Consider the following 27,814-nt stretch of genomic DNA (forward strand, 5'->3'; position numbering starts at 1 on the left):
GTATTCTTGGATCACCATAGAGCGATTTTGGTCGACCGCAAAAAGCCGTCTGGATAACGTTAGTTCCCAACAATACGAATGAAATAGTAAGTACGACAACCACTAAGGAGGCTGGGAGAGGATACACGAAGCAGCATTCAAATAAGTGATCACATACACTCGAAACCGTGTGGGAATTAATGTGGCGGGACATCCTTGCTGCGTACAGGAGAGTTAAGCGACGGGCTTTTATGGGACTGTTACGGAGTGAAATTTTTTATAGTACAACTTTCGATTCCACAACCCTGTTCAAAGATTAGTGTCCTTGTAATGGTAAACCCTGCATCGGCACACAAAGAACAACAGTGAAGTGCACTTTTATTGCATAAATACGAAAGCGTGAAAAGTTATTACCTGCTAGGTGCATCGGATGCAGCAGGTATTCAGAAAGATAATAAAGGGGTTAGGAATTTTACGAAACTGGAGATAGAAAAGTAGAAATTCAAAGTTGACTTTCCCAAGCTTGAATAATAATGCAAACAGCAGAAAGTCGAATACTCCATCGATATTGAAAGCTTCTTTATGCACGCAAAGCCCACTGAAATAAAAAGTAACAGATAAGATAAGACAACATCACGTGATTGGATGTTCCCCTGTAGAGTTCTTTTATGCTTAACTCTCATTGTTCGTAAAACTGCTACAATCAAGTTCATACCTAAGCCATGCAAAAGAATCTGGACATCCTTCCAGGGGATAATATCCCATGGAGAGTTTACAAAACATACCCACCAATTCACGAATTAGCGTGTAATCTTCGGAAAAAGAAGGTCTTCCCTTTGCGGAAAGGGTCAAAATCGCTTTGCTCAAGATGGTATGTTTTGATACATACGCAAGCGGGGAGCTATATTGCACGAATTAAATGGCTGTACATTTAGATTACTGTTTTACTGGACCTTACAACCTTCTCCAAAATGTATATTCATAAGACCTTGCGGATCTGCCCCTTGTTATTCAGTTTAACGATCCTTAGTTTAAACCCACGTTTGGGACCCAGTCACATGCGGTCCTCGGTCCCTAATGGGGGTCATTTGATGGACGTAAAGATATCGTGTGATCCTTTGTTTAGCAGTTGAAAGCTACTTACTTCAGGACCATAAGTCCGTCTGCCAGTCTATAAAGAAAACCTAATAATCCATTAAATGGAATAGAATTCGGTCCTCTCACTGAGAAAATCCATTTCAACCTGCAGCTGCAGCCACTGAAGATTCCAAAACAAGTAGGCACCAGATACGTATCATATCAATCTACGACCAAGTTCATTCTATAAACTTGTCTGCCAGTGTCGTGTCGCACTTATCTTCCTGGCCCATTCATCTCTCAATTCCTTCTCTTTCCATATCTACTTGTAGTTTCCTCTATTATAATCGTTTACTCTTGGAGAGCATGCTCGCAAACATGAGAATTCAGTAGAAACCATAGACGTGGAAGTGTTACAGGAGGGAAACATGCCATTAGGAGTCGGACGAGATGAATTCCAGCGTATGTAAGATTGTGTGGTATGGAAACACGCGTGTGGGGCCTGGCAACTGAAGGTCTTGTAAGCGGTAGCACAGTCAAGACTTGCACAACAGGCACAAAGTTTCCGACAACAGTAGCAACAGTAAACACTCAGTGCTATTTACCAAGCATAAAAGTATTACAATTATGCGGAGAGTCATATAAACTTCTGACTTCATGGCACGCCACTACTGCATACAAACATGTGTGTTTCATCAATGGTCATCTTAGACTTAGAGAAGCCAGTTCTGTGAGTATGGAAAGGAGGCTCCTTTTAAGAGGTTTTCGCTCGCCAGAGATGGTTGTTCCTTGAAACTCGGTTAGTTAATGACCTGTGAACAGCTCTCATTGTTCTTAAAACTGCTACAACCAAGTTCATACCTAAGCCATGCAAAAGAATCTGAACATCCTTCCAGGGGATAATATCCCATGGAGAGTTTACAAAACATACCCACCAATTCACGAATTAGCGTGTAATCTTCGGAAAAAGGTCTTCCGTTTGCGGAAAGGGTAAAAATCGCTTTGCTCAAGATGGTATGTTTTGATACATACGCAAGCGGGGAGCTATATTGCACGAATTAAATGGCTGTACATTTAGATCACTGTTTTACTGGACCTTACAACCTTCTCCAAAATGTATATTCATAAGACCTTGCGGATCTGCCCCTTGTTATTCAGTTTAACGATCCTTAGTTTAAACCCACGTTTGGGACCCAGTCACATGCGGTCCTCGGTCCCTAATGGGGGTCATTTGATGGACGTAAAGATATCGTGTGATCCTTTGTTTAGCAGTTGAAAGCTACTTACTTCAGGACCATAAGTCCGCCTGCCAGTCTATAAAGCAAACCTAATAATCCATTGAATGGAATAGAATTCGGTCCTCTCACTAAGAAAATCCATTTCAACCTGCAGCTGCAGTCACTAAAGATCCCAAAACAAGTAGGCACCAGATACGTAGCATATCAATCTACGACCAAGTTCATTCTATAAACTTGTCTGCCAGTGTCGTATCGCACTCATCTTCCTGGCCCATTCACTTCTCAATCCCTTCTCTTTCCATATCTACTTGTAGTTTCCTCTATTATAATCGTTTACTCTTGGAGAGCATGCTCGCAAACATGAGAATTCAGTAGAAACCATAGACGTGGAAGTGTTACAGGAGGGAAACATGCCATTAGGAGTCGGACGAGATGAATTCCAGCGTATGTAAGATTGTGTGGTATGGAAACACGCGTGTGGGGCCTGGCAACTGAAGGTCGTGTAAGCGCTAGCACAGTCAAGACTTGCACAACAGGCACAAAGTTTCCGACAACAGTAGCAACAGTGAACACTCAATGCTATTTACCAAGCATAAGAGTATTACAAGTATGCGGAGAGCCACATAAACTTGTGACCTCATGGCCCGCCACTACCGCATACAAACGTGTGTGTTTCATCACTGGTCACCTTAGACTTAGAGGAGCCAGTGCTGTGAGTATGGAGAGAAGGCTACTCTTAAGAGGTTTTCGCTCGCCAGGGATGGTTGTTCCTTGGAACTCGGTTAGTTAATGACCTGTGAACAGCTTCAAACCGCTGACACATGGTTTTTACCCAGCCTACATCTAGTCCTCAAATCATGTCGATGACAGATTGGTAAATATAACCCCAGAACACGGTAATATAAAGCCATCAAGAGCCTCCCTGGCTGAATAAGTCCTTATCGATACATAGAGGGCTACTGTGCAAGATAATTCCATAATCGATAAATGAATTTAGTTGCGATCGCGGGGAGTCATTCCCAATACTGAGTTCGGAGGCGGTGATTCATTGGCTCATAGTCGCACAGACAGCGTTTCAATGACTGGGGGTAACCTCTGACAAGAAAACTTCACATCATTTTTCCATGACGCTCTGCATTTACAAAAGCTTTCGTCCAATTATTAGTAGAAGAGTAGAATGGGGTGCACAACTTCCAATCTCCAACAAGTGCTGAATTATTGCTCTGCATCTTAGTCAATGTATAATGGGAGTGCAGAAACGGACTTCCACTGGTCGTTAAAAGTGCAGATACCTTCGAACTACACTCGTCTGAGTTGATGTTAGCGGGTCACTCAGATGTATTTCAGCCGAATCTCTCGTTTAGGATATTCTTCAACTGGTTACGCTGCACGAAGATCACCTCATGTCCCAGTCGATACGATATTAGAGATTTGAACCATACTTTCATGACCGAACATATTACTCACATGGCGGCCATCGAATAGTTTCCAGCAAACCCCTAAGTAGTATGTTCTGTGCGAAACTTTTCCTTTTTCCCTGTTAACGGCTTTGTTGTGTCCAACAGTTTCACTTGTACAGAGTCCAAAGTTTACCTTCGAATAACGTCTGGCATTTGTCATTTTCACCACAGAAGTTGTTGTCCTGTCCCGTTGTAGTAACTTGAAGTGATTTTCTGAAAACTTTTAATTACTCTAGTTGCCTGCTACTATGAAACTTAGGACCTAGAACAGTGTCCAATGCCTTTCTAACAGTATGGGTTGCTTCGATCATTCTCAATGCTATATGCGACCGTTCTATTTGATCATGATCATATTTGCGCTAGCTTCACGTATTATATATATATATATATATATATATATATATATATATAGCTCGGAGTGCTGTAAAAGAAGATAATGTTCATCTGACTTCTGAGCAAACAAATGTGTTTTTCCTAATGTTTTCCTCATTTGCAGTTATATCCCAAACACCCGACCCCCTTGTCCTACCTTAATAGGTAGGCTAGACTCCAGCCCTCATATTCTGCTCCTTGCAGATTTAACCCACTACTCTGTTGTTGGCTGTATTGGGTCTTTCTTCTCGTTGTCAATATCCGATCGTGTCTGGAGGCGTATTTCTCCTTCAGCTTCTTCTGTGATTGTTTCAGGAAAACCTTTGGCTTGTACAAAAGACCGACTGTCTTGTTCCAAAGTTGTGTCCTCAGGATGTAGGCTTGTCGACGTACGATGTTGCTCCACCCCAGTAATTGATTCGCGGGGATGGTCTTTGATTTGAGATGCCCTTCGTAACATGTTGATGGTTACTGAACGTTTTCTAACCGAAGACCCGGCTGCGTTTACATCCTAAAATGGTAGAATGAAATGGATATTTTTGTAATCTGGCTATATCTTCGCATCCTCTGTACATCTTTTTCATACGGTTTAGACATTGCTCTAGCCGATGGCTTTGTAAATATCAAGCATTACATAAGAATGGACGACTAGCTGGGGTAAACAGTAGTGACCACTTTAATCCAATAAGTCAACGGATACTTACAGAATGGCATCACGAAGAGGTTTACAAGGATCAGCATGCGTCGAAAAATGAATAAAAATTATATTGGCTTGAACCCAGTCTCATTCTAAACAATGGCCATTTGTCCTCAGTTCTTCCTCCCATCAGAGGAAGTTATCAGATTCGTCTTTATAATAATTCATTATCTGGATAAGTTCTCTAGAATCCAGGTCGAAAAAAGGTCTCCAGTCTAGTTTGGTTCACTTCATCTATTTCCTTTTCAATGACAAGAATTTATCTGCATGAGTTCTGCCTTTCACGGTTGATTAATCCGAAAAAGTCCACAAACGTTGCGTACTTTAGTAGTAAGGTTGTGGTAGCATCGTATATGTTAGCTTAAAAGGAAAACTTTCCTAATTTTTGATCTCGTTTTATGCCCATTTACAAGTGCTGATACGATGACAAACAAAATTCTTATTACACCCTGGATTAAGTGGCCCCATTTAAACAGCATTGAGTTTTCCAGAGGCTGATTTGAACAACGGAGAAATTCCGACATACCTGGTCCGGAAATTTTGTTGCACTTAAGTGGATTCAGGTCAGCTTAGTTAGAATTTGAAGAGACTTGTCGTAGACATGGAGAAGACCCCTGAGGAAACTAAACAAAGTTTCTATTGGGTCCCGTATTCATAAGTAATTTCCACATTGTTACCTTACAATAAAAGCTGTTCATCCCCCACTAAGCGATGAGAGTACCTGATCTGTTCTCGAAAGTGAACAGGGTACCTACAAATTGTACAACACCATCTAGCTTCTTCAATCTTACTGCTTTATATATATATATATATATATATATANAGTTCGAATAACAAGTAGATGGAGTTGGATCTAGGGGTTAAAGGTAATAGATCTTATACACCGATTTGCGAATTGCAACAGCACCATTGGCAACCGTACGTGTTAGACAAAGGCCATCTAAATTTTCAGTCACAATGATATTCTGAGAGCTCTCAGCAACGTTGAGACTAGTGTGTTCCGCCAAGAAAATATACTGTGGATGTTGTGTCAATAGAAACGTGGGTGACACTTTTGCTGCAGATTCAGTTGGGTAATACCATAATACCATTAATGAGTAATTTAAGTGAATCTTGTTAACTCCAATGTAATGGTTAATGAGTGTATTTTGCCCATTGCGTGCAGTTTTAACTCTGAGTAGAACGTAAGCTTGATGGAAACTTAGAGACCACGCTTATCTGATGAGTTCCAGGAAGGACCGAACGAGTAGTGGTCCATCGATCAGCTTTCCTTAACTTTCTTTCAAGATAGTAGAATCTACACTTACTTTTATGATGAACTCAGTGAGTGATATATATTTGCTGTGAATGTACCAAGACACTATGTCGCCAAGGCAACTGTGTATAGCAGAGATTATGTGACAGATTCACAATAAATAATGAATAATGAGCAAACCCCACAGTTACTGTTTTCATTCGTCAAAAATTTATGTTGTGTACTGATAAAAGCTGAGATACAAGCTTCACACTGATCTGTCAGTAGAAAGTAGAGCGGCGTTTGGCAAGTGCTGACATGGCAGATCAATTGTTTGTAGTATAAACGAAAAGGTCACGCTCGGAGGTGAACTTGAACCACTACTAACCTGACAGATGCCGTACTGACTGAAGTAGCTATGACGCTCGCCCTAAGTGACGCTCATGAACCTGAATTTCACATCTGATCCGTCACACCTGTACCGGTAAGCGGGATGTCTGTGGTTCGAATAAGCCCACAAGAATATGTTCTCTTTCGGACTTCTTATCTCGATAACGAATTATCAAAAATTCTTACCTGCGACGATCCAAAACCTATTTTTGATATTATGGACCCAAGACGATTGGTACGCGGTTGTGCACTGGAATGAAGGAATATAAAAGAAAACCTTGAACATAGGCGTGCTCAGTTGACATATCAAGCTGGAACAAGAACTTTGTTATTCTTAGCCTTGGTTATCTAGTAAATGTTATCGTTGATTAGCTGTCTGTTAACAGTTTGCTTTAAACATTCGACCAACAGGTGTCAATACGATCAAAGAATCATGGGGCTCATGTGCTAAAATAAGTGGACAACAAAACACATAGTAAGTCACCGGATAGCACATAAATTAGCATACTTTAGTGGTTCGTTATCCCAAGAGTACATTAGACAAAAACAGCTGTGGATAGTTTTACCCAAGTCACATTTTTTAGGCTTTCCGCAGAAGGCAGAACGGCTGGTGAACTAGGTAACATCTATTCATTTTACTACCGTGCCTGCTCCTCCTACCAAAGACGCTTCTCTGGAAAGTTAAACTCAGGTTTTTTTATTTGATTGATGGAATTTTCTTTTATTACTCATTTTCTGAAACTGTACAGTCGTTTGTCACAACTATAACTTGTAATACAATAAAATAATAGGGCAAAACCGATTCCCAACTAGGTGATAATGAGCACATTGAATAAGAAATACCTGATTTCATAAACGGAGCCCCTATAGGGCGTAGAACCAAGTTTCTTTGATTCTTCTGTATGAGGCAACTCCACGATAGCCTCTGCCCAGTGAGCATCACGGAGTACTGCCGGTGGACTCGTTTTCATACCGTCCACAATACACCAGGCCATCTGTAATAGGAAAGCACGAATTTAGTGTCCTTGCCTTTGTCTACACCAACGGATATAAAAGCGAACCTGCTTCCTGTACTTTCACTAAATTAACCAAAATTACAAGCGATCAAACGAAAGCTGAATTGAGAAATGCACGAAGAGATGTATCCCGTGTGGGCTACGAAAAGGTAAACATCAGACGAGCCGGCACCGTGTGTCTTAATTTATTCAATGTGTTTGAAGTTTCCTGAATTCTGATGAAGTGATCCTACTTGATTAAATTGAATAGGGCTTTTTGACAGCTCTGAGCTTGAGCAAAACATGTTACAATCACACAAAAAGTGGATATTTTCTGTCAAATGTCTAAGTTTTTGATCTACCCTTTTTACTGGTTGGAATGTGGTCCTCCGTAGGCCACTCATTGGATGTCTTCATAAAATCAATCGTTTGGTCGATCGATTGCCTTAGAACAGACAGAGAAACTCACTCGCCAGTTGGAGTTGATTATTGAATCGACATCCAAATCTTCGTCATCTTCTCCCATCGGATTAAGCAGAGTCTCAGCAACCTGGTGTAAAAGTTGTGATAAAACCAAGTTAAAGTCTTAGTATGATATTTTTGAACCTGGCACAAGAATAAATCGATACAGTGAATCGCCTGAACACAAGCTATGAAAGAATCCAAGTTGAAAAGAGAAATTTTATCGAATATACACTCATTTGCCAACTAATTTGGTTTTTCAAAAGACTCATCTGGAACCCAGCTGAATCCCTCGCTTTTGATGTTTCCAGACAACTGAATGTGCTGCACCAGGCTGCCTCATGTTTCAGTCGCTACGATATTCGAGATATCGCGATACATATATATTTTGTAATGCACTACTCATACTGCGCCTACCCGATGAGCCCCAAGAACGGCGAAACCGGTCGTGGGCTGTCGAGAAGTTTTCAGCAACCTTATGAGTAGTGCATGACAAATTTTATCCTTGCACCATATGTTTGCTGCTATCGGACATTAAACACCGGTCTTTAAATTGGAAAGTTTTCGACATTATTTGTGCTTCTAAGTATGGGTAGCGTCGTGCGTTTGGGTTGTTCAAGTTTCCACTTAGTTTGGTCATCTTCTTGTTGCTCGTCCCTCAAGATGATTTTTAAGCTTAATAGATACATCAAATGCTGTCCACACTCACTCTCTATTCAGCAGCTGCGGGTTTCCCAAACGGTTAGAAAAACATGGAAAAAGCGTTATAGCTTGAAATGTTCATACCTTCAGATTTACCAAGTGAAACCCACCCGGTCTGTTTTCCTCAGACGAATAACCTGCATGGTACTGGGACACAGCTTCGAGCAGTGCAGCAGAGCAAATGGTGAGTACAGTGATCTTTCCAGTAGAGAGCAGTAGTGGGTCCCCTACAGGACGGTACTTGTTCGAGGAGATCGACCAAAAACGCCTAATTTTATGGGACATCTGAACGGCTTCCAATTCAAATACCAAATGTATTTTGTACTTGTTCGAGGAGATCGACCAAAAACGCCTAATTTTATGGGACATCTGAACGGCTTCCAATTCAAATACCAAATGTATTTTAAAGTACTGTATAATGAAGAATGTTGTACGTTTGTATTCTATATTATTTCCTCCTTATTTCATACTTTAGATAATGCACTCATCGCAAAATAGTCAGAAAAGATGGGACTTAAATGCTCAGTTTCTCACAAAACATTGATAACTGAAGTTGCCAATATGGGATATTCTTCAAGTTGTTGCATGATTTTCTCCACTTTTCCCTCTTCCGTTGAGTTAGTCGGTTGGCCGTTCTGGCATTTTTTTCACGTGAAACGTGCCATCTACGATAAACTAGCAAAACTAAGTTTCATGACAGACCAACGTCGGTAATTGGGTCAGCTATCATGCCTCCTTTATCCGAGGCTTAGTATTTTGCCTCATATTCACGTATGCTGATAAAACAGACGAACGAGGTTCTAAACTGGATGAACCCAGTCTGCATCGTCGACATTCCGCTTTTCCTCTACGCTTGGAATAATCATGATGATCTACTTGCATTCATCTTGAAGACTGAAGTGCATTGAGAATCGGTCTAAGAGCAGTTAGTTGTTATGCTGGATGAAGCCCTAGTCGCCTACATTGAATTTTGATGGAACTTTTGTGGAACTAGGTGGAAGTTGTGGGGAGGGTTTGGTTGGACTTTTGTAGGCAGAATAATCCAGTTTACTTTTACCGATGAGGACCCAGAGGGATTGGCTGGGATGCAGATGGTCTACAGATGTTCAATAGAGATTTCGTCTTGTCAGTGGAGCCCATCTATGCTGATCTGCTGGAAATCATCAGCATTTTGAATCTCACGAACCCCGGCCAATGGTTGAACACTGAGTGGTTGGTCGGTTGTGCCTGCAAGGAAAAGCACGTGGAAATTCCTGCAGCCCCACTTTCCGACGATAGTTTAGCCCCTGGTTGGTAGTTTACAACAGCCTTACGTTAGATAAAGCAACATATGGCAAACATGTCAGTTTAGATGACAGCAGTTGAGCTAAATACGGTCAATTCTGTATGTCATCGATTGTCACGGAGAAAAGAAAACAAAACAGGTACAGGGCCCGTTTGTTTGTCCGTTGCGAAGGCATGGCGGATTACAAATTAAGCAGCTCAAAATCAATAATTATAATGTAGCCGATGAGAACAAGTGAAGGTCATGCTCTACTGAGGCAAGTGTTAAGAATGCGAGGAAGACCGGGAAGTAGACTGAACAACCAAATGGCTACTGAAATACACCCGTTTACAAACTAATTTAGTTTTGCGAGAGACTTACCTGGACCTAAGCTGAATCTCTCGTTTGTGATGTTTCCAGACAACTGAATTTGCTGCACCAAGCCGCCTCATGTTTCAGTCTCACCTGAAACCCGGGGGCTGCCCCTACCTGATGAGCCCCAAGAAGGGTGAAACCGGTCGTGAGTTGTCGACGAATTTTCAGCAACCCTATGAGTAGTGCATTATGAATATACATGTATCGCGATCCCTTGACTATCGTAGCGACTGAAACATGAGGCGGCCTGGCGTAGCACTTTCATTTGCCTGGAAACATCACAAACGAGAGATTCAGCTTAGGTCCAGGTAAGTCTCTCGCAAAACTAAATTAGTTTGTAAACGGGTGTATTTCAGTAGCCATTTGGTTGTTCAGTCTACTTCCCGGTCTTCCTCGCATTCTTAACACTTGCCTCAGTAGAGCATGACCTTCACTTGTTCTCATCGGCTACATTATAATTATGCAAATGGCTAATGCCTCAACAGTGGCTGAACTTTGTTCACGGTATGCAGGTTAGAATTAGGCAGAAAACCTGACCACATCATTTGATTCAACGAGATAAGTAGATACAGGGCCGTCTAGGGACCTGATAAGTCCTACGAAACCATGCGTCACAACACTACTTGGTGCGTTCAGACAGGCATCTGATCATTGGGTCGATATAAATTATTCCGCGCGAATAAGTAAAGGAGCAAACACAGAGAGAAGCTGTCAACTCAAACACCTTTTTCCTTATAATGGAAACGAAAAATCGGTGTGGCAGTAAAGTATAAACGAAGCGCAGAGGTAGAGTATGTTTGTGTCAGTGCAACAGTCAAGTTTTCTAATGTTGATTGAGCCATCATATCCCCTATAAATGATGATGGAGTGTTCCTCACTAGATCTTAACTGACATGTTCCAGCTGCTTATTTCGTTAGTTTTTATGGTTTGGTAACGAAACTAGTACCCATGTGTGTGCGCTTTCTTTCTGGTTCATTTTCCTCACCTTGACAACCAGTGTTGTTTGGAAACGACCTTAGTTAGCCTAATGAGTATCACCATAACCAAGCTGGAATACCACATGCTGATTTGTTTTATGCATTCCCAAAGGATTTCGTAGCCTTACATCGGTTGGACAATGTATTTTTGACCTATTTAACTTTATTTCCAAAGGATGGGAATACTTTATCCCTCACAACTTGATTGTCCATAGACCATGGCGATTTAGCTGAATTACTGCTTCCACAAACGACCCATATCAAACGAACGGAGTCGCAAAAGTTTAAGTTCTTCCTAGCGTTGACTGGCAAATTTGGACTGACCACCGTTGAAACCATCTCGTATGACACACCGACTATAGACCCAATCCTTTGTATGGGAAGTCCATTGGAAAAGTTTTCTAGATACTAGTGCAATGGTGATACTACTGATGGTAGGGCATGTGAGTAGCATGTTTTCTCGTAAATCCGCTTTGTGTCTCTTGAAAAGTGAGATCTATTAAGGAATTTGTGGAGTCACTTTGTAGCATTTGCTTGGGTTTGGGCAACAGTCAATAAATATCTAGGAAAGTTCAGAAAGACGCGTTCAAAGAGAAGGTGGATATTCAGTTTTTGTAAACATATGAGAGTTTTGCTTCCCTGTCCAATAGTCTGTGACTGTTCAGTTGGCATTTTCCAATATGTAACTCCGCCGCAAAGGCCCTTTTCTCTTAACCAGTAGAAATGCAAATCAGAGATACCCAATGGAGCGAAATTTGGCTTTTGAAAATCCTGGCTCAATAAGTTGGAATCGAATTCCATTCTTCATCTCCGAGAAAGGCGCTAGCTTTTGAGTAGTAATAGGCCCAAAGTCACTAAAGCATTTCTTTGTCCTTCAAGATTGATTGCCGTTTTATCCATCTATGCAATAAAAACTTCCTCGATGACAAGTGGACAATCTAGGGAAAGGACTGCCCGTTTGAAAACAAGAAGAATGGAACAGCACATCGCTGTATTTCAAACAAGAGTTTATGATGCTAAGTTCCGAAAACATGGCTAACTAGGAATGCTATCACAATGGTGATGAGTGCTATCATAATCAACCTTCTATCGCTCCCCAGACAAACATTTTGATACAAACTATCTACTTGTCATATTACATGTAGGTTTTGTTCGGTCATAAGTAGTATACTCTGCAACTAATATTTGGCTCACGCGCGCGCACAAATTCTCATCTATCACGCACAAGTAGGCGACGGAACCAGCAATTATACAAACAAACTATTCAAGAAATTAATGCAGGTTTAAGAATCACACAGCCCCTATAAACAGCATAACATTTGGAAGCTTCCGCTTGTGCATTCTGTCACCAAGCACCAACAAAACTCGTGATGATAACGGTGCTCTTTTATTTTCCTAGGCGTTCCATCCAGCCATAGCAAAGTTGTATGCAGTTGTCCCAACCATACAATTAGTTATCGGTCATGGGCTTTGCAGAACCCAATCAGAGTTCTCAACGTAAAAATTCATCGCCTCATAGGTGCTACTCTCAGTTCAGTGTACGTGCAGCCAAACAAACAAACAAACAACTGGGTGGTCAGTGTGGTTGACTAGTGGAAGATCTTCCTCGTTATTCTTGGCGCTTATTCTTCCTTTTCCATCCATATTTTTGGCTGTCTGGAAGCTCCGGAAAAAAACGAGTGCTAGGTTGAGTTGAACTCATTAGACTAGTACGCCTGAAACTATCTTGCAGAATGTAGTAAATGTACGCACTTCTGGACATATAGAATTTTGAATTCCCTCCAAATATTGAAGATATGGCCATCAATTTTCGAAAACTAAAAGATAATTTCTTTTGAAACCAGTGAAAACAATTTTCCAGCTAAACATCTGACAGTGTGTAGAGTCAGTGCTGCAAAAATACAAGACGATAGTTGTAAGAGGGGAAAGTGAGACAAGTTCAACGATACTTTGCTGTTTATATCTGGTTCCAGCCCATAGTTTGTGAGGTTTACAACATCAGTCCGCAGTTTCAGATAGCGCGTTGTGTAAAACCCGCTACAAGTGTCCCTATATAACTTTCTTCTTCTCATATCTTGGTCGTGTAGCTGTTACGTTCCCGTATGCGTTTGATTTCACAAGGCCATTTGAAATAGCTGAACCAGCCGTACCACCTTTAGTAAGGCAATAAGAAAAACGGCTGTAATTCAAGAAGACTGATATAGTCACGCCCCACTAACATGTGAATGCGATCTCATCAAGCACTATGCTTCTGATATTCACGATCATGGATAAGCCTACATTCAGGGCCTGTTGCTGTCATCAAAAAAGCCCAGCTAACAAATAATATCAAAAAATCTTGTTAAAGAGAACAGATTGCTGTTTGAATTCTGCATTGGTCATTAGCTACATGCAGTTTTAATGTTCTTTTTAAAACAGATGTATAGAAAAATTTGGCAAATATTTGGGATGCAGCCAACTTCCAACCAAGAATACTACGAATGTAAACACGGGTAATATGACTTCACGTTTTGTTAGATGTACAATTCTTAGTACTTCTCAAGGAAATTCAAAGGTTTATCGGTGAAATATGTAGCGTTAAGAACAGATCGTTAGCGTAGGCTGTGACAAAGAAGCCCGGTTTGGTGAATCTAGTGTTAGATTCGTTCTTCGTCAATTAGATTACAAACAAAAAGGAACAAAAATGCTTTTGGGATCCTGACAGCGCTGACGGTTGGGATATGCCCTGTCGACTTCCAAAACGCCAATCACATGCTCGTGGAAGCATTCGTTCTTGTTATCTTTCAAAAGTCATAAACTAAGTGATAAGGAAAGTGGTTTATTCATGTGCTTCTTGTTTTCAGTCGTTTGGGTGAAGAATATTATACACAGCTCAACGGATCTCATTAAGGTTAAGTTGAAGATACGGCTTCAAGCTTGAATAGAATTGAGCTCCGTCCCAAGCCCACAGCCTTGCCCTGCCTGTTGTTTTTATCAGATCATGGAGAGGCTGCTTGAAATTAAGACAGAGACTACTTCCTTCAAACACGTTTGGTACACCGAAAAGGTGTACACGTAGGATTCATGAAGTCGAATGCTCATGTCAAAAGTGAGGGATGCAGGAACATATGATGCAAACGACTTTATTTTTAAAGGCGCACCGAGTTCCAAGAATGGTGCGAGGTTTTTAAACTCCCCAACTAAAACAACTGGTTCTAAAGAGTTGGTTCCAGAGGGTTACTGGGATGTCTCTAAGCGGTCTGCCTGTTTTTGAATCTAAAAATTACATACAAATGATGCTCTGTCTTTGGCTCAACAGTCAGTTTGTTTGCTACAGACTTAGCCGTGGTTTCTATGCTAATCATGGCAACTCATTTCAGAAAACCACAGTGACAATTGTATTGGCCAGAGAATCTTGGAGTTCAAACAAAGTTTATCCCAACGAAAATCCCCTCAGGGCACTCAGAAAACGGAAAAATTACTCAGTAACTGCAATGTCTACCACCATGCCTGCATCGGCTAATGATTGCCTCGGGTGTTTCAATAAAAGTGGGGCAAGCTGAAGACAATAGTAATCAAATACATTTCACTTACCGTTTACAACTCTGTTTTTCCTAGGAGCTAACGATGCACCAGACAGTTATAAGGTGTGCAGTTTCTAATGATGCAACAATTTTCAAGGTGAAGTACACATATAGAAACTAACATACACAGACTAGCCTGTCCTGTAAGTTCCATTCCTGAGTTGGCTTCTAAGATATTGTCAAGTCTGAAACCATTTTGAATAGAAATACTGAACTTCAAGATGAAGAGCTGGCCAAACAATCGTAGGGCGAACCATGTCCGACGCACTTGGGATATCATGTGCTGAGCTATAGTGCAACCTGGGGGGTCGGGTTTCCTACGACTGTGGAAGCTTGATTAAACTGGGCTTGAATGTAATCACTACACAAACTAGTACCACGTCAACAAACACCCAGCTGCCAACTTCCCATAAAAACACGACTTCTTCTAAACGGCCTTGATCAATATGGTCGCTGGGTTGTGGCATTCATGTTGTTCACTTGATTCGGCAATTTCTTTGCTGAGTTTTCCTACACGGACTGCCATTTAACCGGGAAACAAAAGAGTTGGAATTCTTCTAGGACATGAGCACGATGATTTTTAGGTTTCCTCCTTAAACTATTGACTGTCATAAATTTTGTTCAAACCCCAAGAAGAGATCTCTGGATATATCCAAGGCTCGTTTAAGGCTCGGTGACTTTTGGGAACTGCTTTTTAGAGGCAATATTTCTCAGCTAAAACCCGTTCAAAACAATGATTAAATGTGACACTCTGAGGAAAGAACTAAGGGGGCTTCCCTATGACATTTCAGTGCTACATATTCTATCTGTGCACCACAAGTGCATTACTGACGAGTTCCCGCGGAAATCATGTAGTGGACTTACCTTCAGCCATCCAACATATATCACAAGCTCAAGCAGTGTGAAGAAAGGAAAGTAGAAGTCCTTCGAAGTGGTATTGTCGATCAAAGGGGAACTGTTCATTATGTATTGCCTGCCGATCAGAGACGCTACCAGGTAGGAATACACGGACAGCGTAACAACCTGTGAATTTCGAGTGCAAATTAGGAGAAAGTTTAATAAGACGTTCCCTTTGGATGATATTAATGACACAATACTTTGAAAATTTTGAAGAAAATACCTGGGCTCGAGGAGTTTTACCCGCGATTAGATTTTATTCGTCACATCGGTGGCTTTTCTAAGTGTGGGGCGAGATGGACCAAGTGGTTAGAGCGCGAATTTACTGACCGGGAGGTTCGTGGTTCGAACCCGACTCCTACCTCTCGACCACCCCTGTCTATGCTTGGGCGACCTGACAGCAGCCCTCGTGCCTCATTCGTGTGTCATGGCAGCTAGGCACCGGAAGGGTGCTAAAGCAAAACGATTAGATTAGATTTATTCTAAGTGTTCTATTCTCATCATCAAAAGAGCGATTACGATCGTACATATAGTGTATTTGAGCAGCCTGGTTATGTTGCTGCACATTGTGCAGTCAAAGACCCTCAATTTTTGGTTTGAACCAGAGTTAATCTCGAGAATCTTTCATTGTCTTATAAGTCCGTTCTGTCATTGAGTTTAGGTAGCCCTTTCACAGCTCTGCCAACGGATTTTTTAGTCCCATAAAACAAGCAGACAATGGGTCTAAAAGCTAAATGAATGATGTTAGATGTTGAGCACCCAGTTTTCTGCTTGAAGCAGTCCAGTCTTTCGATGGGCAAGTGACCCCCTTCCACTGACTGCGACTTTGGGTTGTCACTTGGCTCCCTATTCAGCGATTAGTAGTCGATAACCAAGCTCTCAGTTTACAGGCTAAAATATGGGCTTCCTTATCACAAGCCCCATTAGAGGAAGTGAATCCTATTCATTCGAGTTCATTTAGAAATACTTTATCAACTTCACGTAGTGTAAAAACAGCCTCTCCATCTCACAGTCGTGTGGGCCTTCTTCGATCACGTCTGCCTTTTTCTAGTATACACTTCTGTCGGCACCTATAAATACTCTAAACCACTTCATTTAAGTGCTGTAAAGAATGCTTTATTAGCCATGCTACCGATGCCCATTCCATGATATAATTATTAAAATCTGGAATTTTCCTTACCTCAAGCCGATTTCTTTGAAGCCGCTATCCGACTGACAGAACTCTTCAGCCTTTAAAATCTCCTTGCTTGTAGTTTCACACTGACACGCTCGCGAAGCAACCGTTAGTGAAAAATTCAAAGGATTATAGGAATCAATAGCCTGACTGCAGCGTTGTCAAACAGGCAACCTTGTTTTAGTTCATACGTGAAACTCTGACGAGCTTCGTATGATAATGGAATTTGCCAGCTAGTACTCACCGGCAAATGCTATCAAACTCTCGGTAATCACCAGTATGTATGCGTAAAACGATTGACAGTTGGTTCATAAGCCTATATATCAGGGTCCTGTTATTCTATTTTAAACCCGTTGGATGATAACTCTAGACTCATCTGGGTGTTTTGATCATTTTGGCACGAAAACTTCCTGGCAAAACTTTCAGCCTGCGACCAAGGGCGGCCTCCTGAACTGATAGTATCGCATTCAAGTGATCAGCAGCGTCTGACATCCTCAGTGCTCCTCCCAGCGATCTAGAAATCAATTCTGACATTCCCTAAACACCCATAACTATTCCAAACCAATTTTTACTTCCTTCCACAACACCCCCTTATTCACGCATTTGAAGAAAATGCTACCCAGTATTGTCCACTTTCTTATACCACGCATCTATCGTTTTCCCCAAGGATCACTCCATTTCGAACGTCAGCTCCAACACGGATATTACCAATTCATGAAATTTCATTCATGAAATTTAACCGGAAGAAGCCATATTCCCTTGCCCATCCACATACCCCGTCATTACTCCTTTTCTTTGAAAGTACTTAGCCTGGGCTTATGTTTATCCAGTAGTCTTTACTGGCCGGCTTACTGGACTTTCTTTTGGTTTACCTTGACCTAATTGATGGGCTACGGAGGGAAGATCCCCAGCTCACTGAAGCCTCGTCCGCTTACACACTGTCAAGCTTCCTCTTTTCTTGGTCTTTCATAACTTTTATACTGTGCTCGTTAATTTACAGGACCTAAAAGTGCCTATTCCTCTCGTTTTTACTCGGCCTTCTGAAAACTGTCACTATTTCCATTTGATTGTCTCGCGCTGTTAGCTTTGGTAGAATCTGTGCTAAATCTTGCAAGTCAAGACACGTCAAGGTAAGTTCATCACGATGCCGAGAGTTTGTTCGTTTGCCGTTCAGGGATGTAAGCCACCTGAAGTTCGTTGTTCGTTTGCCAGTTCCCTATTATTGGAACTGGGATGCGAAATGCCGGCTGTAAACTAACTTACAAAATTGTTTTTTGTTTCAGAACGAACAAGTGCAACAAACAGGTGCGCCTCAGTTGTATGTGAATACAGTACAAGATCGCCACAAACAAATTTACGGGCTCCCATCAATGCAGTCACTATGGCGCATCGTTAGTTTCACTGCATTTTGTCGGTTTGTGGTGACGGACAATACTAGGATAATAGTATGTGTGTGTGGGCTACCAAAAAGTAGCCCACTAATTTTCAATAAAAGCCAGGTTGATGAATTGGTAGTCTAATTGACCGATGATCTACGAATTCAGTTAAAAAAATCGATAAAATCAAGATCTGCTGGACAGATAGCTCAGAGAGTTGAAAGTCGATTATTTAGGATACGTATAAACATTTTGGTGGTTTTAACGATGGTCACCAGCATGTGACACCCGATTCTTTGTTCTCGAATCAGTACTCAACGCATTATCTGCTTTGTGGCCTGAACCGGGCCCACAAAGCCGGATACCTTTGAACCTATGTTTGTCCACTCGATACTGGTCTCCGACTGGTGGTAAACCAAACAAACTTCCTTCTGTCTCTTCCATGTATTCCCTCGATGATATCCGCAGAACAATTTGGTTTTGAGTGTAACTTGTCTTCAGGACTGGTCCGATTGGCAGATTCGAGTGCCTCCTTTAGGAAGTGCTTCTTACTGAAATGAAGATTCCGCAAGCCCTGGAGTGACTGCAATTCTGTATAGTTATTTAGGCAGTAGGGCTAATGTGATCTTTGCGAATGACATTGGTCCTGCTCAGTCAGTTTACTTAACTTGAACCATCTCTTGCTAGCATCATCATCATCATCATCGACAGCATGACATCAGTGTTCAACACCGATGCTTTACTGCCGTACACTTGTTAGCAATAAACTAACTTGCCCCAGGCGGGAAATCTCGAAGGGAAATTCACTAACGCACAACTGGAACCGAAAATAAGCTTCCTGTTTAGTGTGGATTTCTCTGTAGCAGATTCTCTTCAAGAGAGAATGGCTGTAAATATTTCGACAGATCTTCTCGTATATCCGTTACACCCAGCGAGCCATTTAAGCGAAAGGGGATTTCGACCTGGAAGGAAGGTTGGTCAGTAGGCTGGTTCACTCACGTTTGCTTCCCATGGTCGATCTACCGCATTGGTTGTCTTCCCAGGGAAATCGTATCCTGTGTACTGGAAAAGGTAAATCATTCACTGGGTCTGCTTGAGCTAACTTATTTCAAAACTGCAGGTGAGCTAAGACGGTGGACGTCTGCTGGACATGACAGGCGAATCGACTCAGTCAGGTTTCACTTGCCAGATGGGTTAGCACTCATCTTTACCCGGTTGCAGTCAAGCGGGCGGTCACCCCAGTAAGCGACCCATCATCAGAACTATCGCGAAACAATTCGACAATGTAACCTGCAGTAGATCATCAAAACGGATCGAAATGGCATTGCTTACTGATTCACTCCCTGTCCAAAACAAACCCAATTTAAGGCAACTTGCTGGCTACGTCATTAGATTTTTTCTGTGGCGGACAGCACTAGTGTACTAGTACTCCAATGAATATATAAAGTTCCTATGGTCAGCACTAAAACGTGACTTCTGGCCTGCATTCAGCTCAAATATGAATCGCATTAAAAACCCGCCCGCAGAAGGTAGGACGGCTTCATTGCACAACCAAAAATGTTGAAACAATAAAGTAGAGAGTTGAAGATATTTTTCACAATATTTCGTAGACTTCCAGATTTTAGATGCTTCTATTTATCCTCACAAGCAATCGATGTTGGCCTTCTGACCTGTTTTTAACCCCTATCGGATGGTAAAACAGCAAATAGTTTATAGCAGAATGACTTTCGCGCAGTTGAGCTAATAGGCGTGAGAAGTGTTCATTTCACACCACGTTTGTAGCCCTTTCATTATTATGTATTTGTAAATAATTTCCACAAATGTGAATATACGAAAAAATAATTCTGTTTATATACGCCCGCGTTAAATAACAAGCTGACATTGCAACTGATTCACACACACACTGACCTCCTTTCATAAAGAAGTGTATTGGGCCATTTCTCGTTTAGTTCAAACTTTAAATTTAACACAAAGAAGCTTATTCTCTTAATCTTCTGTTGGTGAACTTCGTAAAACCAGCTGATCCTACATAAAGAGCACTCAGTTACAAAACATTTCAACCTGCAGGCTGCAGGTTGAGGTGTGTTTTGTCCATTAAGCATGGCGATGAAGAGAGCGTACGCTGACCGCAACAACAGTTTCATCCGAGTGATACGAGGTTTGAGGTGAGAACACAGACTAATTATTCGAAACGTGGCTTACATTTAGATGGCTCGCGGGATTTCAGTTGATTAATATGACCCAGTGACCTGATAGTGTCCTATTATAAATTCAAAATGTGCACTTATTTGAAAGATCGAGTGGAGCGAGATGAGGACATATCAAGCTGAGGCCCGAAACTAGTTGGCCACGTGAGGACACATGTTAATGCAGGCTGTTGGATGGTTGTGAAAACTAATCCAAATACCAACTCTCGGGGGGTACCATGTCCATAAATGTTTGCGTAGATAAGTAAGTACTGAATCCAAGATAACTCTTTTCAATAAAATTACTTGCTATAGAATGACTCCATCACACGATTACCAGGTTGCAAGTTCGTTTACTATTCACCCTCATTAATCGGCATACTTGCATTCTAAACGAGAATTTTGATAACCACAGATAATTCATGAAGCGCAGACTAATTCAGGGACATCAGTTAGAGGAGTGATCAAGACAACTCACTTGAGTGTACACCAGCGGGACGCAGACGTAGTCCATAAAGAATATATTCAGCAGGCCCTGGCGAAAGCTGTTCACATCCTGCGACGGTTCGTTCGAAAAAACAAAAGCAAAACTTTTTACTGGAAGAAAATAATCCTTAATCATGCATCAATGCATAAAACTCGACTAATTGTAAGTTTCTCCACAATACTATCTCTTGTTGAAATTGGCAAGGGTTACAGGATTCAAGGGTTAGTCTTAGCATAAATCGTATCACAGAACAAACATGAACCACTCCAAAACACTTTCTTCCCAAAAAACAGTTACCCAGTTGACTTTACTGATTTTCCAAAAATTTCAGAAAAAAGTCCACTGTTTTTGAACAGAAATTCTCGAGATTCATATTTATATTCGATACAAAAAGGTCATTCAGGGGCGCATTCATCACACATTGCTAAAGACAACTGCTGGGTTGTTGTATACTCAATAAAACGTGCATTCAGTGTCATATTACAGATGCTCAGTTTATTGCTTTCAATGTAAACGTTCAAAAAATTTGCTACTTGGAAGTTCGTGGGTTAAAAATATCTGCTGTAGTGTGCAAAATTCTATTATGGTCACCCATTATGAAGGCGTATCTTCTTTGTCTCTCAGCAAAGAACACAAACCCAAAGCGGGTCCTTATGAGTCACGTATGTAATGAATACATCAGAACTTCTGCGGTTTACTATGGACCTCGTGGGAAGAGCGCACCACACGCCATTGGTTTGTGAGGCTAGTACAACCAAAACATGTTAGGTAAAGGTCTGACCACTAACTAGCCCAAACCTGGGGTATTCTGTCTTGATTCGTCCTGATTGGGACCTATCACGATGTTTCAGTCGTCTTATGTTCAAGTTCGGATTTCGCACCCAACGCAAACAACAAGCGATGGCAGATCTCACTTGTGGGCGCGATGGATATTCATTTAAGTGAGTTTTGTTTGGTCTGGTGCTTGCTTCGAAGTTCGTTGTAGAGCGAACCGCTCTTGTGTACCGTATTATGGTTACCTGAAATGCACTGTTGTGACATAGTTAAGTATTAGATGTGTCAAGTGTCTGTCTAATTTTTGCTCTTCTTTTTGTCGTGTGAAAGGAGCTCGAATGTTCATACTTTCATTTGGTCACGACTTTCCAGACGTTTGCGATGGTGTCCAAGTCTGGATAATAAGTCAGCCAATCCAATAGATGAATACCGTCGTATTCGCGTACGCGCTGTACACGAAAATTTTATCACTGTGGAAAACCTTAGCTTCATTCAAACTCTTAGCCCTAAGGTGCTTATTCCGAGTCTTTACCCACGATTCTGGTGCTCGTTCCCAGCCAACCAGCCTCCCCATTGCACCAACTGTGCCACCCCAAAGAACATCAAGTGGTGACCCTGATGACTTGGGAAAATGAAACGACTTACTGTTTAACTAAAATCATGTCAGTGGATCACTAAACCATATAGGCTGTACAGAACAGCTCTTTTCCCATTAAAAGATAGCAGTTGCTCTTCCATTTTCTTCCCCACATATTCCTTCATGTCACTTGTGAGCTAACATCCGACATTTGGCTCCCTTTATCCTCATATACTTTGCATAAGAGCAGATTGAAGAAAGTACTCAACTCGCCCATTTCACTAAGGGCCTTTCCGTTTTCGGTGAAATCTCTTAAATAAACCCGGTGTTAAACCGTTGTCTACATGTAGTTGGCAGATTGAGATTAATGGACCGCTTGTCTCTCTTTGACGGATGAAAGTAAAACATCCGTCAGGTTATTTCCAAGGCATTTCTTGCTGGTGAATATCAACCATACTCGATAGCACGATGTGCATAACCCACGACCCACGGGTATGCAGATCAGTCGACTTTGCTCCTGTGCATCTGTCGGTAGGAATTTTTCCACTTGCAACTTCATCTTATTTCTGTCTGTAACACGATACCTTTTTGAGCCATATTCCTACGAAATCGTATGTTTATCCTCAAAATCTCGCATATTTACCGACTGCGTAGTATCTGACTCCTACCTGATAGGAGGCGTAGAAATGCTGACTAAATAAGTACATAACTAAATTAGTTAATTAATTAATAAACAAATAAATAAATCGACGGAAGCGGTGCGCAATATGGGAAAAATGGGTTTAGATGAGATGGAACTGAAGAAGGCCGATTGGGTGCGCTCTTGGCTCTTATTCCGTGTCTAAAAACTCAATCTTGGAATTCATCGGTGACAACCTGGCTTCCTCCCAGATATTATTTTACCCAAATAGCAAAGTATTACGTTTCCTGTAGGAATTGGCTTCCCTTTTCACTCTCGAGGTTAAATCTTGCTACCTACAACGTTTACCGCGAATTTTAGAGCGCACGCGTCTAGCCTTGGTGGACCCTTTGCCAATATCATTGATTGTGTCGGGACGAAATTCACTTGCCAAGAAAAAAACATGCTTAAGTTTTTACGTCTGGTATCCTCAGAAGCCTTGCCGCGTACTTGGACATGCAACTTTGAAGTACACCCAAAGTTTACAATTTTCAGCCTCGTAGAATAAAAGGATATTATAGTTGTTCGAGTCTTCCTATTATGTGGGAATTGAGGAAATTCTGGAGGTTTGAGCCTCAACTGCCTTCCCTAGCCACTGTCGAATAGCGCACCATATGACCGTTCCACTATTTTAGGAACTCACCGACCATTCTTACGAAGCTCATTGCACTGTCCAGAATTTGAGACTTGACTTTTCATGTGTCGTGCACGAAGAAAGGAATTGAAGACGATAGTAGAGGGGGAAATTCACGAAAAAATGTATTGTGCATAATATCCAAGAGTGTTACCATCAATGACTCAATGAGGCGATTAGTGTCCACGTGCATCCATAAAACTCCGAGAACAACCTCAGGGTTCGACGAGGGAAAAGAAAAGCGTGCTGTGAATGGTGTAGTGAGCAGATCTGCATTTAGTATACTAATCCTACAAGCTCATTTTCTGTCTGTTGTAAACACTAGCAGCATGTCATAGATACCTAAATACCCTACCCTTGATGAGTAGAATTCTAAGAATTCGGTCTATTCTCTGTAACAAAGCCGCTTCGCAAACCTATATGGGTGAATGGGTGCAACGCAGAGGACGTCTGAGGGTCTTGTTGGACGGATATTCAGGAAATGAAGTATCTTTGCAAATAAAATCGGTGGGAGTTATAAGCACAACGAGAACTCAACAGCAGGTCATTGCCGATTTTAGGTTGGCGTCGTCCCCGAGCCTAGATCCTATGTTCGTTGGCAGTTTTCAGCAACCTCATGAGTAGTGTATTACGTGTATGCTGGAAGTCTTTTCAGAGTAAGCATATCCGGAACTCTTAAAAAAACAGACGTAAACGTAAAGACAGTTTGGTTTTTTCTTCTATGCTAGCAGCATGCTCTTGTTAAGGTTTCGGTATTTCGGATGGAAGTAATTCATCCTTTTTTCCTTGTGTCTGTATTAATGTAATTAGATTTTCCCTCTGTAGATGAAATAGCAAGCAAGTCCTTACCCTAAATCATCCCATTGGACTTTCTGATTCGTCATGGACTTCTATTCGTTGCTCATTCTATTCAAGACCTATTAGACAAATGAGGGCGACTGAAACGAAAAATCCCCCACAGCGTCAGTGTTTGAAGAAAATTGCGACTGACTAAGCGGTATCAAGCTTTCCCACTTGCCTTCCGGTTCTATACTTAGCTGTGCTCCTGTGTCAAAAACGCTTCGGCTTAGACACACATAAACTGGACTCACTTGAATTAGCTGAACCAGTGTGTGTTGATTTGTGATAAGCTGTTCTTTCTCTGCCATTGTGAGCAGCGACACAGCCCACATGACCGGTGCAAACGGCTGAAAGTGTATTTGCATCCCTTCGAGCAATCGGACCTCTTCGTCTGTGAACAGACCTATACAGCAAGCAAGAAGTGGTACGGACTAAAGGTCAGGGGCCAAGTGGGCATTACACCTACAAGATAATCAAGACGCCTGATTGGCTACACGGTAGAAATCGAGAGGAGAGCAACAATTCTTGCTATCCTATGATGCATATTTCTGTACAATTTCGGAGCAATAGCTCGCAGTCACGGGATTGTTTTGGATTGCCTTCCAATGCGGTGTGAAGAGCGGTTTTATGACATGCGAACTTTTCCTTTACAGTGGTTTACAGTCCTCGTGAATCGTTCTACGACATGAGAAACGGTGGGGCAAAGGCTGGTCATTCTCTGGATGCCAAATACATTTCAATCTTTATTGATCAACTTTCGAAAAAGTTTAACTGACGATGAGACTGAAGTGTTAAGTGAATGAAAGCCCTTCCTCGGGTGAACTATCATGGGATCTTTAAAAAATGATACGCCCAGAATGCATTAGATATAACCTATGTTCTGATAAGAGATGGTTCAGTGGTTAGAGCGCGCATTTACTGACCGGAAGGTTCGTGGCTCGAACCCGACCTCTGCCTATTGATTTCCCCTATCTAAGCTTTGGCAACCTGACAGTATCCAAGCCCTCGTGCTTCCTCCGGGTGGCATGGCAGCTAGGTACCAAAAGGGTTATGCAACTGAATATGTATGCATGAATGATAGAGATATACCATTAAACAACTATGGACATTTTTGGTAAAAGATAGTCGAGTCGTCTATGGAGATAAATAACCCAACGCAAGCAAAATTATTTATCAAGCCTGTAGTGAGGGCTAATTTTCTGCTTACGTACAAGTCACTGCAGAATGTTAAAGATTTTCAGGTCGTTCAACATTGCAGGGAGGCATGAATTTAATTCGAGGAGTTTTCAGCAACCTTATGAGTAGTGCATTACAAATATACATGTGAATTTATTTCCTTCACGCAGCCTTACTACATTATCCAGGTTGTGATGTTTGCTTGTGATTCCGGGTTTTTCTAAATTTTGTCGTTTACTGAAAACAGCAATAACCGTTCGATGATATAATTAATTAATTGGCTACAGACTGACCTACTTATTTGGTCAGATAATTTTGGTAACCTCTTAAACTGGGCTGTCAGCAGATTTTCCGTACCACTGAAGATCTTTCGTGCCTGCTTGCTGGGAAATCCGTGGCAGCGAGGTCTCTCGGGTTCTAAGAAGGTCCTATAGTATCTAACTTTTAGCCAGTATTTTAGCCTTCTGCGATTTTGAGTTGGCTGGCAACCACAGTTTTCTGACACTCCTCGTTCTCTGAGTTGAGGTCCTGTATGGTTTGAATTCTGTATGGTCTGTTACTTTTATCTCACCTATCTGGTTGAAAACGAATTTGGTTGCCAAGGGAACCGAACATGAATGTAGCTGTTACTCAATATTTCCCAACTTGTAAAGAAGTTCTTGCGTACATTTGCTTACCTATTGAATATCTAACATCTTTGCGCAATGCGTTTTTAGTGATAATCCTGGCTCTCATCCTAGTCGGTGCCCAGTTTGTCGTATACTCTGATTTCACCTCGCGGCTTGATAACATCATCTGTTCTTGAGTTTTGAAAGTAGGTTGTCCTTCACTCGCATTTTATTATTGGTAGTTTTGACACTGCAACGGAGGCCAGCGTGAATTTCCTTCAACTCTAAAGCTTAACCCAGTCCTGGTCGTTGAAATAGTCCCTCTCACACAGACACCTTCTTCCTTTCAAGGTTGTTGTACCATCATCCGGGACGGGGATCTGTGGTGAAACTGTCCCGTCCATCTGCCTTGATTCGCGTTATCGCACATCTATCCTTCATTAAATATAGCCATAATTGTCATGCATGGGACTGAGGTCTATATGGTATCATCGATTCTTGGTGTCATGCTATTGGTTGTCACTGCTTGCCTCAACACATTCTATTCTTCAATTAGCTTTCCTGGTCATAATTTCCTGAGAAAATTTTGAGATGACTGAGTGTTTTGTCAGAGGTATCCTAGGTTCGTCGTGAATATCTTCATAATTCTGTTGCTCTACTTGTTGCGCCCTATCCTACTGTAAATCTTTCTTCAAGGGTGACCGCTTCCGTCTTTCAGATTCTGAACAAAGCCCTGTGTGGAATGTCTGACGGCATTCAGTGGCTTGGGTGGGCAGTCTTCCGTATGAACACCGCTGACAGACTCCACACACTCCCAAGTATGCACCAATGCACTACAGAGTTTCCATCCAAGTGTCTTACGCTAAGGTGGTACTCAAAACCCAAGTTAAGTGAGCATGTTCATCAACTTTTGGTACGTTTCACCTTTGGGGAGAAATTCGTCGTTATAAACCTAACCGTTGACGTTTTATCCAATCTTATAAATCTGAGTAACTGCACTTGCTGATCATCACAAGTGTTTTAACATATTCAAAAATGGTATATCATCAGCTTACCTGCAGCTATAAAAGCATCAAAATCTGGGAAGCGCTTCTTAATTGTCAAGTTTACGCGAGTAAACGTCAGAATCATACTTCCCAAAAGATAGCGAACGCATGCCCTTCTTATCATGCGCTGCCGATCACCACTTCCAGGCAGATGGGTGGTCAGGCCCATGGACAATTTTGTGATCCAAGGAATCACCACATATTGGTGCCAAAACCGAGAAAATATCAGCGAGACGTAGAATCCAAGAATAAAGGATACTGGTATCATTGACTGAAAGTTATGGATAAACAAGACAAGTCGTTCGAAACCTCTACAATGGGGTTAACTCTGGGTACCGTGTTGAATGTACCTTTGTGTATCTTCCGGCAGTGCAAAACGATATATCAAACTTATGATGAAGTATAAGGTCAGAAAAACGATTATGTCGACATAGATAAGCTTGAAGACGCACCCTCGCCATCTGAAAATAGCTTTTAAGACGAATATGTCTTACCTGAGGAGGAGCTGGACGAAAACGCATGGGCCTCCCGTTAAGACAAGTTGGCTGTACTGTACTGTCATTCTTTTTTTAAC

At 41.6% G+C, this 27,814-nt stretch overlaps 1 protein-coding gene across 1 annotated transcript; it reads right to left on the reverse strand.

The window, feature by feature from the left end:
- Nucleotides 1–449: 449 nt before the first annotated feature.
- Nucleotides 450–27,508, reverse strand: T265_03329 (hypothetical protein; the record flags this gene model as incomplete). Its single annotated transcript, XM_009167790.1, has 6 exons — nucleotides 450–577; nucleotides 4,284–4,637; nucleotides 7,912–7,992; nucleotides 15,651–15,809; nucleotides 24,662–24,813; nucleotides 27,250–27,508. The coding sequence occupies 5 exons, from the start codon at nucleotides 27,506–27,508 to the stop codon at nucleotides 4,341–4,343; spliced, it is 948 nt and encodes a 315-aa protein (XP_009166054.1).
- Between the last annotated feature and the right edge of the window lie 306 nt (nucleotides 27,509–27,814).

This window comes from Opisthorchis viverrini (genome assembly GCF_000715545.1).
Source record: "Opisthorchis viverrini unplaced genomic scaffold opera_v5_46, whole genome shotgun sequence".
NCBI classification, from domain to species: domain Eukaryota; kingdom Metazoa; phylum Platyhelminthes; class Trematoda; order Opisthorchiida; family Opisthorchiidae; genus Opisthorchis; species Opisthorchis viverrini.